This window comes from Crocuta crocuta, unplaced genomic scaffold (genome assembly GCF_008692635.1).
Source record: "Crocuta crocuta isolate KB4526 unplaced genomic scaffold, BGI_CrCroc_1.0 scaffold299, whole genome shotgun sequence".
Lineage (NCBI taxonomy): Eukaryota > Metazoa > Chordata > Mammalia > Carnivora > Hyaenidae > Crocuta > Crocuta crocuta.
This window is the reverse complement of record NW_027532747.1, coordinates 9,262,407-9,276,957: the sequence shown is the minus strand read 5'-3', so window position 1 is coordinate 9,276,957 and position 14,551 is coordinate 9,262,407. Positions and strand designations below refer to the sequence as shown.

At 47.7% G+C, this 14,551-nt stretch overlaps 1 protein-coding gene across 1 annotated transcript in view; it reads right to left on the bottom strand.

Moving 5' to 3' along the window:
* LGMN (legumain) overlaps positions 1-14,312 on the bottom strand; it is a 32,231-nt gene extending 17,919 nt beyond the window's left edge. The window contains exons 1-2 of the mRNA XM_077780844.1: positions 14,203-14,312; positions 4,000-4,166 (exon numbers count right to left, since the gene is read on the bottom strand). Of these exons, the coding sequence (XP_077636970.1) occupies positions 4,000-4,137 (138 nt within the window). The 5' untranslated portion in view covers positions 4,138-4,166; positions 14,203-14,312. The remainder of the gene's footprint in view (positions 1-3,999; positions 4,167-14,202) is intronic.
* Between the last annotated feature and the right edge of the window lie 239 nt (positions 14,313-14,551).

The following is a 14,551-nucleotide window of genomic DNA, read 5'->3' as shown; positions in this document are numbered from 1 at the left end:
GACACAGAATCCGAAGCAGATGCCAGGCTCCAAGCTGCCGGCGCAGAGCCCAACACGGGGCTCGAACTCACAGACTGTGAGATCATGACTTGAGCTGAAGTCGGACGCTTAACCGACTGAGCCCCCCCAGATGCCCCTAAAGATGGTCTTTTAGAACCGTGATGACTCTGTCACTTGGCCCTCCATCACGTGTCTTTCTCCCAATTCCAACAAGAGCAAGGTCTAGGTTTCTCCCTCTCTGCCTCAACTGAAACCGGCCTACCTGCCTCCCAGCTCCCGGGACAGATGCTCTTCAGGCTTCCAGGAGGAGGTGGTGGGCCCCTTTCTCTCCACCACAACCCAACTCCAGACCTGACCAGCAGAGTGGGGGGTAGGAGGCATCTGCAACGCGGGGCAAACAACCTTCTCCTTGAAGCCCCCACTGCCAGCAATGGCCTCAAACCCTCCCAACCCCCATCCTCCGGTGGCACCTGGTCACATGTGCTTCTCCTCAATCCCTGTCACCCCCAAAGTCCCCGGAGGGCAGTGAACTTCACCTGCAATCTATTTCAACAGCCGCCTCCATGGCTCTACCTGAGAACTTCCTCTTCCACATGCTCAGACCTCTGTCCTGGGAGAAACCCTCCGCCAGCCCCAGTTCCTCCTCTAGTGGCTCATTCTGTTCTCTCCTTGACAGGCCTGTCCCCAGGGCCTGCTTGCACTTCTGGACCCCTCCCTCCCTCCTCCGCGCAGCCGCTGCACACACCTGCCCTGGTGAGGCCTTACCTGCACCCCCCCACTCAGGGCACCGGATGCGCACCTTCCACCCGCTGGCCTCAGACCAACCCCAGCCACCCAGTAATCCCCGCCCAAAATGCACTGACTTAAATTGTGCCTGGGGTCCTCATCCTCCCTCCGCTCCAGGAATTTGTGGGAACAAGGGCTGTGTCAATCCAGGGAGCAGGTAAACCTCCCTAAAAACGTGAAGTGGAAAAGTCCGTGCAGGTTCTAGGAGGAACATTCCCTGTGCCGAGGTCAGCACACGCGGCTCCTCTGCACAGCCTCCGTCCTCGTACTCAGGGATGAGTGTTTCACTGTGGTCCTGCTTCTCTTCCTTCTGTTCGATGTTACTGTACCCACGGAAACAAGCACACTTCAACAACCACAACCAAAAAACAGAAAGGGTTTTCTCGGAGCAAACAGTCATTGGATTCCTATACTTACTAACGTTTAAACCGATAATATTCTTTCAGAGTGATCTGTACAAAAGCCAGCGAGGCAAGGAGGGCCTGGGTGGCTCTGTTGGTTTTCAGCGTCTGACTCTTGACTTTGATTCAGGTTATGATCTCATGGTTCAGGAGTTCAAGGCCCCATCAGGCTCCATAGCATGGAGTCTGCTTGGGATTCTGTCTCCATCTCCCTCTGTCTCTCTCTCTCTCTCTCTCTCTCAAAATTCAGTAACATTTAAGGGGCGCCCGGGTGACTCCGTCGGTTAAGTGTCTGACTTCAGCTCAGGTCATGATCTCAAGGTTTGGGAGTTTGAGCCCTGCATCGGGCTCTGCAATGGTGGTACAGAGCCTGCTTGGGATTCTCTCCCTCTCTTTCTCTGTCTCTTCTCCCATTGTGCTCTCTCTCTCTCAAAATAAATAAACTTAAAAAACAAAAAACAAAAAACCAGCGTGGCTGATGAATCAGTCTGCTCACTATTGGTGACCTGTATCTAATACCTTATCTTTCCCCCGCCTCAGGGAGGGAGGAGAAAACCGAGAGCGATCATACTCAGGCTGCCCTGTCGGTAACTAGGTCAGGTCTGTGGTTAATTATTAAAACGTTAAAGGGATCATTTTGCCATGACAACAACTTTGCAATCAAGCCAAATTTCTTATTCAGCAAACACGCAAAACCACTCACAAAAACAGGCCATTCAGGGGCGCCTGGGTGGCTCAGTCGGTTAAGCGTCCGACTTCAGCTCAGGTCATGATTTCACGGTTTGTGAGTTCGAGCTCCATAGTCAGGCTCTGTGCTGACAGCTTCAGATTCTGTGCCTCCCTTTCTCTCTGCCCCTCCCCCACTCACACTCTGTCTCTCTCTCAAAAATAAACAAACATGAAAAAAATTAAAACAAAAAAAAAAAAGGCTGTTCAATGACCATCACATTCTAGAGCTGGCAGGGGGTTCTTCTAAACCAACCCCCTACTTAACAGAAATGAAAACTGACAGCCCGGGAGGGAAATGCACGAGGGAACAGAGACTCCAGGCCTGCGCTGTCCAATACAGCAGCCACCAGCCTCCCAGGGCAACTTAACACTTCAGGTTCAGCCAGTCCAAACTGCATGCATCGTGCACGTAAATGCATCCCAGATTTTGATGATTTAGTTAAAAAAAAAAAAAAAAGGTAAAGTAACTCTATTAACTTTTCATATTGATTCCAGTGAAATGATAGTTTGCATATATTGGGATAAATAATATATAACAATAAGCTACTTTGACCTGTTTCTTTTTTACTTTTCAAAAATGTGGTCGGGGCACCTGGGTGGCTCAGCCGGTCAAGCATCTGTCTTCAGCTCAAGTCGTGATCTCACGGTTTGTGTGTTCAAGCCCCAGAGCAGACGCCCTGCTGTCTGTGCAGAGTTCATTTCTGATCCTCTGTTCCCCTTTCTCTCTACCCCTCCAGCATGCACATGCTCTCCACTCTCTCTCGAAAATGAATAAACATTAAAAAAAGAATGTGGCTACTAGAAAATTTGCCGCAACACACGTGGCCCTCCTCCCGGAGAGTGCTGTTCAGAGCTAGTCAGCCCGGGGTGACCCAGGCTCAGCCACCTGCCATCTGCGGCACGCTGGGTGAGGACTGGCGCCTTCTATGCTTCAGTCCCCTCGCTCACAAAGAGGAAACAAGAACCCAGCCTATTGCGCATTACCCCACGGTGACAGGGTTAAGTGAGTTCATTTGTGGAAAGGGCTCTCAGACGAGAACCCAGCACACACTGTGACAGTCTGCATCCTGTTTCTGAGAACTGAAAGATTAACTCATGGTTTAAATAACAACTTTAGAGTCTAAGTCATATACCAGAAAAGTCAGCTTTTTAAAATACACCGCCCACGGGGAGCCTGGGGGGCTCAGTCAATTGAGCATCTGACTTCGGCTCAGGTCATGATCTCCCGGTTCACCGGTTTGAGCCCCACGTTGGGCTCTGTGCTGACAGCTCAGAGCCTGGAGTCTGCTTCGGATTCTGTGTCTCCCTTTCCCTCTGCCCGTCCCCGCTCATGCCCTGTCTCTCTCTCTCTCTCTCTTTCTCAAAAATAAATGTTACAAAAACAAAATAAATAAATTATACAACCCAGTGGTACCCAGTATATTCACAAAGTTGTATAACCCTCTCTAATTCCAGGATATTTTTATCACCCCAGAGTCCCTCCCCACTCACCCCTCCACCCAGACCTTGGCAACCACTGGTCAACTTTCTGTCTCTACAGATTTCCCTACTCTGGCCTTTCATATCCGTGGGATCCTACATGATCCTTTGTGACTGGATTCTTTCACTCAGCATGTTTCTACGGTTCTTCCGCGTTGAAGCCTGTATCAGTACTTCACTCCTTTTTGTGGCCAAATAACACCCCTTGTATGGATGCACCACATTTGTTAATCCGCTCACCAGGTGATGGATATTTGGACCGTTTGCACTTTTTCACCAGCATGAGAAATACTGCTAGGAACACTCAGGTACAAGCATCTGTGTGCACCTATGTGATCGGTTCTCTGGATACATACCTAGGAGTGGAACTGCCGTGTCACGCAGTGACTCGATGTCTCACCTTTGGGGGAACCGCCAGACAGTTTTCCAAAACGGCTGCACCACTTTAGGAGGCTCCCATTTGTCCACATCCTTGCCAACACATGTCCTTTTGTCAGCCTTCAGGCATGTGAATGACTTTTTAAGAAGTCTGTTCTATTGACAATGTCCGGGATGGTTTAAAGACTACCAGGGTCGTAAAGAAAAACATGAGTCACGGTCTTACCTGGTGCCTGTAATTATACCAGCCATTCGAACCGGCGACAATCACCACCCAGTGCTTGCCCCCATCCTCGGGATCATCTATGGGCAGAGCACTGATTCCCAGGACCACGCTGAGCAACACGGCTCCTTTCCAAATCATTCTGTGCCCCAGAGGTCAACGGCAGAAACCTGGGGAGGAAAAAGCAGAGTCAAGCAAAAAAGGAATGACAAAAACAGAATATTTTTGGTCCCTGAGGAAATATCACAGCAAATGGGTCAAAAAGATAAGACCAGTTAGTCATCAGATAGAACAGGCTAAGGACAAAAATGCTAACAGAGCAGAATTCTTTCTTTAGCTCTGCAGCCTCTTTCCCTAGGGGCAGAAGGGTCGACCAAAATTTCCCTCACTACAGGTTGAAGTTACAGGTATAAACCAAAGAATACCAGGAAAATTCTTTGCGCAGCCTTAAAAGGTTTTAGAATGGGTTTGTCACAACTTGGAATACAGCGGATAAAACTCAGCATCAAAATTCACTGTCCTAGAAAAATGTCTACCACACTGTATGAAATATTTGCAAGGAAAGAATACACGTCTAGTGGGTACATAGAAAAATGTGCAAGGCAGACACAGAAATTTAACAGTAGTTAGCGATTGGCGGCCGGTAGACGTCAGTCTGATTTTCTTCCTCCCATCTCTCTTTTTACTACAATTAATGGATATTACTTATGTAATAAAGTGTGGAAAAACTCAATGTATGTTCAATATAAACACTGAGGGGCAGTTTATAAGTTTGTGAGCGAGTTATCTGGATAAGCTAGAGTCAAACACTGGCAGCTCAAATCGATGCCTTCATACAACATTTACAACATGTATTCAGTATAACTCAGGCAAAGCAAATAATTTATTCCTTGTTATAGGAAGGGGAGGTTAAAGCAAGAGAAATGACTTGTCTAATACCCACGGATAGCCAGCTCCGGCCAGAGACCAGAACCCATGCCTTCTGAATTTCTGGTTCAGCCTTTCTACACGGCTCTACATTGAGACTTTATTCTTAATGAAGTACATGCCCAATTTTTAAAAATTTATTTATTTAAATTCAAGTTAGTTAACATACAGTGTAATATTGGTTTCAGGAGTAGAACCCAGTGATTCATCACCCGCATATAACACCCAGGGCTCATCCAAACAAGTGCTCTCCTCAATGCCCATCATCCACTTAGCCCATCCCTCCACCCACCCGCCTCACCTCCAGCAACCTTCAGTTTGTTCTCTGTATTTCTCAAAGAGGCACGTGCACCCCAATGTTCACAGCAGCACTGTCAACAACAGCCAAATTATGGAAAGAGCCCAAATGTCCATCAACTGATGAATGGATAAAGATGTGGTATATATATATATACACACACACACACACACACACAATGAAACACTATTCTTGCCATTTGCCGCAACGTTACATGCCCAATTTTATACCACCCGGCCAACACTTTAAAGTTTTAATGCACAAGAGGCACCTGGGTGGCTCAGTCGGTTGAGTGACCGACTTCGGCTCAGGTCATGATCACACGACTCGTGGGTTCAAGCCTCGCTTGACAGCTCAGAGCCTAGAGTCTGCTTTGAATTCTGTGTCTCCCTCTCTCTCTCACCCTCCCCTGCTCACGCTGTCTCTATCTCTCTCTCTCAAAAATAAATAAAACATTTAAAAAAAATTTTTTTAATTAAAAGTTTTTATGCACAGAGGCAGCATTCAGGCAAGTCCTGGCCACTAGGCCTTACTCAGCTCAGACCCTGCCCTGCATCCTGAATGTTACTTTAAAACAACAGCTTTCCTGTGACAGATACTAGGCCTGTGACACTGAGAGAAGAGGAAAACCATTCAGTCTCTGAGACGTAGGGATTCGGCAGAACAAAGGTTGAAGGCTGCGCTCTGACTCTTGTTTCTCAGAGAGTGCTCACCCACGCATTCGCCAGTTCATTCACTCATTCCTTCACCCAGTTGACCAGAGTCTTCTGAACACCCACTCTGGCAGAAAAACACCCACTCTGTCCCCGAACGCAACAGGGACAGGACAGAGCCTCTACCCTCGGTGAGCATGCAGCCAGCTAAGGGATGAACGACCCATAAGCTAAGAATCCTTAGCATTCTGTACCTACCCCTGTGCTAAAACTCAAAAATGGACTGAGTAGGGGATTCCCCCCGCAAAGTGAGGAAACAGGAAGCCCTGAGTCCGAAAAAAAGTTTAAGAACTTAACAGTGCCTTAGTCCAGTGCTTCTCCAGCCGGACTGTGACCCACCTCCTCTGGAGATCTTGTCAGGATGCAGATGCTGACTCAGCAGGCCTGGGCTGGACCTGGGACTCTGCATTTCTAACAAGCCACAGGGGATGTCCAGGACTATGCTTTGATGTCACGGCGCTCTTCGTTAACCTTGGCGGGCTCTAGTTCACCTCTGGCCCAAAGCCTCACGACCTGACACTACTCTTTACCCACCACCCCCCTCCGCTACTCCCTCCAGGAACTCAATTCTTAACCTATAACCTGCGTAGGTACTAGACCCACATTTCTTTAGCACCCCTGCAAGGTCTTCCGTAGATGAACAGGAACTACAAGAAGGCGCCCCAGATTCGTTTTTGAGCCTGTTCAGGAATGGCCATGCTTTTTGTTTGTGCTTGTTCGTTTTATAGAAGGCATGAGCCGGGGAGGGAGATAGAGAGAGAGGGCGAGAGAGAGAGAGAATCTGTCTCCACACTCACTGTAGAGCCTGATGCGGAGCTCAATCCCACAACCCTGGCTGGGATCATGACCTCAGCCAAAATCAAGAGTCGGACGTTAAACTGACTGAGCCACCCAGGCGCCCCAGTTTGTCTTGTTTTTTTACTATGGTATATGACGGATGAGATCAGGGAACAGACAATGGCAGTGGACTTGCCCAAGCCACCCTGGTGCCAAACACAGCTGGCCTAGTTATGTCTTAATGTGCCCCTGAGGACACTCTCCCGAGTCCTCTGGCACTGACTGGGGCTCATCTCAGGGCTGGGAGGTACCAGCAGAGGTGACAGTGACCACAGAGGTGACCCCCCCCCCCCCTCCAGCAGCTCTTTGACGCCGAGCTTGCCAGGCAGCTTCACATGCTAAGCCTCCCTGGGAAGCCTTCCACTGGGGCAGCAGCTGGCACATTGCTTCTCTAAAGGGCTGGACAGAAATACTTTGCCTTGCCAATCACACCATCTCTCTCATATCCGTTTGGCCCGGCCACTATCCCGCGGGCGCAGCCAGAGCCCACACCAGTGGGCATGGCGATGTTCCTGTGAAACTAGGACTGGTGGCTTCTCTGACCCTCCCCAGGGAGCGAGAATACACTCCCAGCCCACGTGACGGGCACAGCCAGGCTGGTCCTTATCATCTTCCTTGGCGGTCAATAAACAGGCGCTCTGGCCTGCACACGTCTCTTCCAAGCTTGGTTCATGTGACTTAATCACAAGGAGGCTCATTCCTCTGGAGACCCTGCCCTGTGACTTTTCCCTTCATGTTTAGGGACAAAAAGAATATCTAAAGGGGCGCCTGGGTGGCTCAGGAGGTTAAGTGTCCGACCCCTGCTCTTGACTCAGGTCATGATCTCCCAGTCTGAGACGGAGCCCCCGTGTCGGGCGCTGCACTGATAACACAGAGCCTGCTTGGGATTCTGTCTCTCCCTCTCTCTTTCTCTTACTCTCCCTCTCTCTCTCAAAATGTATTTTTTAAAAATGTAAAATTTTACCTGACTGTGAACCCTAGAAGGGACACCACTGGCATAACTGCCTATGTTGGCCAACAACACAGCAGGTACTGAAAAAGCACCGCCGGGTTATTTTTACAAATTCAAATTCATCTGTCATTCTTCTGCTAATATGCTAGCATGCTGCCCCTCAATGGGGAAAAATGATTTATTAATATACAAGTGACATTTTCATAGTTAACATTTGGCAACGGTTCCTGTCTATGATTTTTGTTTGTTTCTTATAAACACACAGTACGGTTCCTTGAACAGAATGGCAAGTCAAAGGCCTCACAGTAGGACACTGATGGAAAGTGTCACTTAAAAGAAACACATATGTGAATACCATTTGGGAAAACATATTGGGGTCTAGAACGAAGATGAGATGTAACGTAAGCTTTCCACCACCCTCAGCAAGAACGCATCTCAAGGCAGCCAGCCTCACCCAGCCGTTTGCTGATCGGCAATATTCTTGACAAAGTCTAAGTATCAGACCAAAGTCACAAATAACCTTGCAACGTGCCTATGATTCTTGTTCTCTTGAAGAGAAATGTCATGAAGACAAAGTAAATGAACCCTGCTGAACTAGCTCTTCAGGATAGCTGTATTTTTTTAGTTTATTTATTTATTTTGAGAGAGAGAGAAAAAAAGTGAGTTGGGGAGGGGCAGAGAGACAGAGAATCCCAAGCAGGCTCCACGCTGCCAGCACAGAGCCCAGTGCAGGGCTTGAACTCATGAACCGTGAAATCATGACCTAAGCCGATACTAAGAGCCAGACACTTAACCAACTGAGCTGCCCAAGTGTCCCCAAGATGGCTATTTTTGCCATCTACCCACCCACCCAACCATCCTACAAACACGGCACAGAACAGGAAACATTCTAGTGGGAAGACACACGACTGAAATCTACACGTTGTCAGAGGGGATGAACATTCCGGGCAAATATAAGGCAGGGGGCAGAGGCCAGAAGAAGTGGGAGGCATTATTTTTCAGAGGGCAAAGACTTTGAGGAAGTGAGGAAGCCCACCCATTCTAATGGCAAAATGGTAGAACATACATCGTCATCTACAGAGGGCTGTCTAGTTCAATCAGCCATGGACCACTTATGACGAACTGTTTTAAAACAGTGGAAAAAATCTCCAAGGGGGCTGCATAAGGGGGATGTGTTTAGTCTGCTAACCATTTGTGGAGACAGAATGACAGACGGGTGTTACCCCAACCAGAGGAGAGGTCTCCCTACAGAGACACGTGTTCACAGGCTGCACAGGGCGGCAGAGTGGGGTGCTTGCGGGTTTCTGCGATGAGCCACGCTGCGTACACTTCACACAATCCTCACAAAAGCCTGTGAGCTGGTCTCATCGTTCTATTCTGAGAGCTGAGAAAAGTGAGGCTGGACAGGGACAGAAATGCGCTGGTAAGCAGCATACCTGGGGCTGACCCACAGATCTGGTCCAGAGACTGCTTTTTTCATGATGCCACCTTGCTTGTCACACACACAAAAAAGAGCTGTTTATGTGGATGTCTGCAAAACCAGGTAACCGCAGGTGGGCACACAACACCCCCTACCCAGGGCCCAAGCCCTTCCTCCCACAGTGCTCTTCACCACCCTGTATTTTAAGGCACTTGTGGGCCATCTGTATAAGGAGCTCTTCTCTTAAAAGAACCTATCAAAGGAGAACCTGAATTGCAGAGTCAAGATCAACGGCCAAACCTTTATGAAGGAATTCTATCCGCCTCCGATGACAAATCCTCTGCTGTTCCCTCTTAGTCCTGTGTCTCTCTGAGGCTTCAGGGTTACACAAGGTCAGCAATTCCATTAAAGGACTCCATTTGTCTTAAAGAAGTATACTAGCAAGTAAGGTTCCCTTCATTTGCTAGGTGTGGGACAGAGGGCCCATTCTAGATAAACTGGCACCAGCAATACAAGTAATGAGGCCCCAATCACAGGACTACCCTAAGTAGCATGGTCAAGTTCAAACCAAGGTCCATACCAAAGTCCACACCTTAACCACCACTGGGTGTGACCTCAAGGCCAGTCCCCGATTTGCTACTGACTCTTTAGAAACAGGGAAGGATCAAAGCCAAGCAAAGCAACTAGCTAGTCAACGACATCTGAAAAGAACCTTCCAATCCTGAAGGTCTTTGATCCTGCTCTCTCCTCTCTTGGGGCTTACAAAAAGATCAACATTAGTGGACTCTGACTGACGGTATGCAAGAGAGACAGGGACAGATGTTAAGGACCCAACCTTGACCAAACTGAGTCAAGCTCCTCTGAGCCCCCTCTTAACTAGGTCTTGGCCTGATGAGCTCAGTTTAGCAAGAATCCTGTAAGAATGGTCCACCTTTGATATCTAATCGAGTTCCTTTTCATAATTTTCCATCCGCTGTCAGCCTGCCCATAAATCCTAACTATCCTTGCTGTATTCAGAGCTGAGCATCTGTCACTAATAAAACTGCTGGAATAAAACCTGTCTTGCTGTTTTCAACAAGTATGTAGTGCAAGTTCTTTGTAATATAGGACACACAGCTACTGAGTCAGACAAGCTTCCCTCTCTAGGGAATCGTCTATTTGTGTGATGATAGTAGAACTGAATTATTAAGGGCAGATTCAGCTCTCATTAAACTTCCTTTCTGAAGAGTGGGATTAAAAGAAATCCAACTAGATCTTATCTTAAATCTCAATTGAAAACTGTATTTTATTCAGGTTAATCAGTATTTTTCCTATGGGGGGGTGCCTGGGTGGCTCAGTCGGTTAAGCGTCCGACTTCGGCTCAGGTCATGATCTCATGATTCGTGGGTTCGAGCCCCGCGTCCGGCTCTGTGCTGACAGCTAGCTCAGAGCCTGGAGCCTGTCTCGGATTCTGTGTCTCCCTCTCTCTCTGACCCTCCTCTGCTCACACTGTCTCCCTCTCTCTCAGAAATAAATTTAAAAATTTAAAAAAATATTTATTTTTCCTATAGGGAAAATTTCTGATTCAATGACAAACCTGATTCTAGATTAAAGTATGCCCTTCAAGGTTTCCTAATTCTAACTGCATGGAATTTTTTTCTTCACATCTCTGTAAACTGGGCTAACAGCAATACAAACAATTGTTTTTGGGGTTTTTTTTAAGTTTACTTTATTTTTGAGAGAGAGTGCAAGCAGGGTAGGGAGCAGAGAGAGAGGGAGACACAGAATCCGAAGCAGGTTCCAGAGTCCGAGCTGTCAGCACAGAGCCTGACGCAGGGCTCTAATCCATGAACTGTGAGATCATAACCTGAGCTGAGCTGAGCTGAAGTCGGAAGCTTAACGACTGAGCCACCCAGGCGCCCCAAACAATTCTTATCTAAAGAGAAGCAAATGAATTCTACCAAGTTGAGGTTCAGTTGATTTCTGGTTGTAGAAAGAAGCCAGTTTTGCCTGCCATTTGCACATTCATTTCATTACTTCTGATCTACAAATATATCCACACCATAGGGTCGCCTTTGAACTAGCTGTAAGCACCACACTAAGTTTCCTCAATATAAGTTAAATGTAATCTTTACTACTTGTTCACCCTTACATCTGTAGTGTGATGACTTTACCTTCTCTAAAAATTATTTTTTAACATTACAAAAAGTATGAGCAATTGAACCACGTTTCAAATGGGCAGTCGATACACACTTTCAAAATCTCCAAATGGTTAGAATAATTTTGGAATCTAGCAAAGTAAAATCTGCCCAATGGTTAACAGTTTTTCCACGTTTTTATTTTCACGGCTATCTGACACTTGAATTCCTTTTACCAAAACTACAATTTTTGAAACCTGTTATCAATTTGGTTTGTAGTATTTTACCAAAATGACTGAATGACTTTTATAGCTAGATGTTAATTCTTAACTTGAATTTTGTTATAATTTATATTTCAAGAAATTGAAGGGTGGGGGCACCTGATGGTTCAGTCGGTTAAGTGTCCAACTCTTAGTTTTCGCTAGGTCATAATCTTTCGGTTCATGAGTTCGAGTCCCGCATTGGGCTCTGCACTGGCAGTGGGGAGCCAGCTTGGGATTTTCTCTCTTCCCCTCCCCTGCTTGCTTTCTCTCTGTCTAAAAATCAACTTGAAAAAAAAAAAAGAAATTGAAGGGTAAACATTAAATTACAGAAATGTACAGAGAATGATGTAAAACAACTGTTACTTATCATTGAGCCCAAAACTGTTAATATTTTGCAAGTCTGTGAAGTGTCTTTCCCCATAAAACAAATATTACAGATGAAATTTTTTTCCATATCCCGTTCCATTCTCCCCACGCCACAAGATAACCACAATCATAAGTTAGCATTTTTCATTCACTCTATTATACCGTTAAAACCACGTATGCCCACTTTATACACATTCCCTTCTAATGGACATTTGCGCAGTTTCAAAAATTTATCATTATAAACAAAGTTGCGGTAAACATCCTAATACTCCACTCCTTGCATACACATGTCTATTTCTTTAGGCTACTTTCTAGAAGCGCAACCACTAGGTCTTCAGATATACTCATTTTGCTAGTGGCTACACTGTTCTAAGGTGCACTTCTATCAGGAGTGAATCTTTTCCTCAAATATCTGTCATCTCTTAATTGCATCGAACTTTATAAATTCCTAACCTGATGGATATAAAGTGATCTAATTATGGGTTTAATTTGCATTTTCTGGATTACACGAAAATTTAAGTGTTATCATATGCCGAACCTTTCAGATTTCAACATCTTTGGTACATATGACAATTTCCCCGTCATAAACTGGGATGTGAATTAGTCTACAAAGCAACTTCTGCAGTTAAAAAGTGCTGGGCAGTTCTTCCAAAGATAGTTATAGGTTGGAAAACTCAAGAAACAGCATTCACTTCGGTATACTTTTACTGAACAGAACTGGGCATGGTGTATTTCATCTCCTTAACTTTTGTCTCCTTTCTTCTCCTTCCCAACTCCAACTGTGTTCAAAAGCCTCACCAATTCTGGGAATTACTGCCTGTGCTCTCTGCTGTGACCTCTCTCAAATACTTTTCCACACTACAGACTACCCAACATACACTAAATTCAGCTTCCTAGGCTTTCAGGACAAAATCTAAACCTCTTACAGCAGCACAGGAGGCCTTGCAAGATATACCACTCTCTTCTCATGAAATCCACCACCCACATGAAATCCTTTGTTCCAACCAGGCTCCAAGACTTCAAGTCCAAAATCCTTGCTCTCTCCACGCCTTCACCCACGCCTTCACCCACTGTTTCCCAGGTGAAACGCTCTTCTCCTTCCTTCATCACACTAGCTCACGCCCATCCCTCAAACTCCATTTGGGTTTCCCCTTCTCTGCTAAATTCTATTTCTTCCCACAAATCTGGATTCGAGGCTTCCAACAGGGTGAGATGCTGGCCCTGGGCAAACCCTCTTAACACTACAATGGTTCTCTATAGTCAGCCTCTCCCCTTCACAAATGACCCCTGCTCGAAGAGCATAGTAAGGCTCAATAAACGTTTGCTAACCAATGGAACCCTACAGTAAAAGAGCTGAGCTCCGCCACTCGCTGCCACAGTGAAAGCCTCAAATTCTGGGCATTTATTTGCATCTATAGAACGAAGCCCGTGGTACAAAGTTCCTTCTTCCAACCACCAGGTTCTACAATTCTTGGCCTGGAATAACCCATGTAGGTTTGCACCTCTAATAGGGGCAAGAGACCAAATCAAGCTTTCACTTTCATGCCAGAAGTGAATCATCCCACCAGCTCAAGCCTCTGAGAACGAGGGCATCCCTAACTTCTGAGAAGGGATGTTTTTACACGTTTGGGTATTTCTGTTGTGGTAGTTCACAGCGTTCCCCTTTAGACTACAGAGATCTGGGTGGAAATGGATGCAACACTCCGCATTAAAAAGAAGCTGGGGCGCCTGGGTGGCTCCAGTCGTGATCTCACCGTTGGTGAGTTCCAGCCGGCCTCGGGCTGGGTGCCGACAGCTGGGAGCCGGGAGCCTGCTTCGGATTCTGTGTCTCCCTCCCTCACGGCCCCTCCCCCGCTCATGCTCGCCCGCTCGCTCACTTAAAAATAAAACATAAAAAAAAAAAAGAGCACCAAAAAGCTGAACTGCTCCTAGTTTGTGACGGTCGGAAGCAAACCCCAGACCCTGCCCGGCACGCCCTGCCTGTGGCACCAGAGCAAAACATCCTCTCCGCGCACCGGCGTCCCGCTGCGCCTGGGAAGAAGCGACAGGGCTTCCAGCCCGAGCTCTCGCAACACAGGAGGGCCCCCATCAGCCCACGATCACCCCTCGGGAGGGCGGGCTAAGAGGTCGCCGCCTTTCCCTCGGGATTCCGCGCCTCCCGAAACTCTCTTCCCGGGGGTGAGAAAAGGATTACTCAAAAAGGGTCGGGGACATTGAAAGTCGCGGCCGTGAGGCCCAGAGCCGCGGCAGAGAAGCAGCCCTGGCTCGGGCCGTGGGGCCTAGCCCGGGTCCCCAGCTGGGGCTTGCAATTACCTGCAGCAGACGACCGCGGAGGCGGCGGCAGCGGCGGACGGCAGGACCGTGGGAACTCCTCGCGACGCGCAACCTCAGACGAGCCACCTCGTGATGTCCGCCGTGCAGTGATTGCGGCGCTCCAGCAGGCTCCAGAATTTAATTGCCCACCACGCTGCGGTGATTGGTGGAGCTTCGGGGAGGGCGTCTGAGAAAGCCAATGGGAGGCGGGGAGAGGCGGGGCCGGCAAGCTAAAGGGACTACAAGTCCCAGCATGCACCGGCAGGGCATCTAAGCCAGGGGCCCGCAAAGCCTGGAGGGACAGGGTTAGCAACGGAGTAGAGTTGGGGTGTCCTGGGGTGCGCAGGAC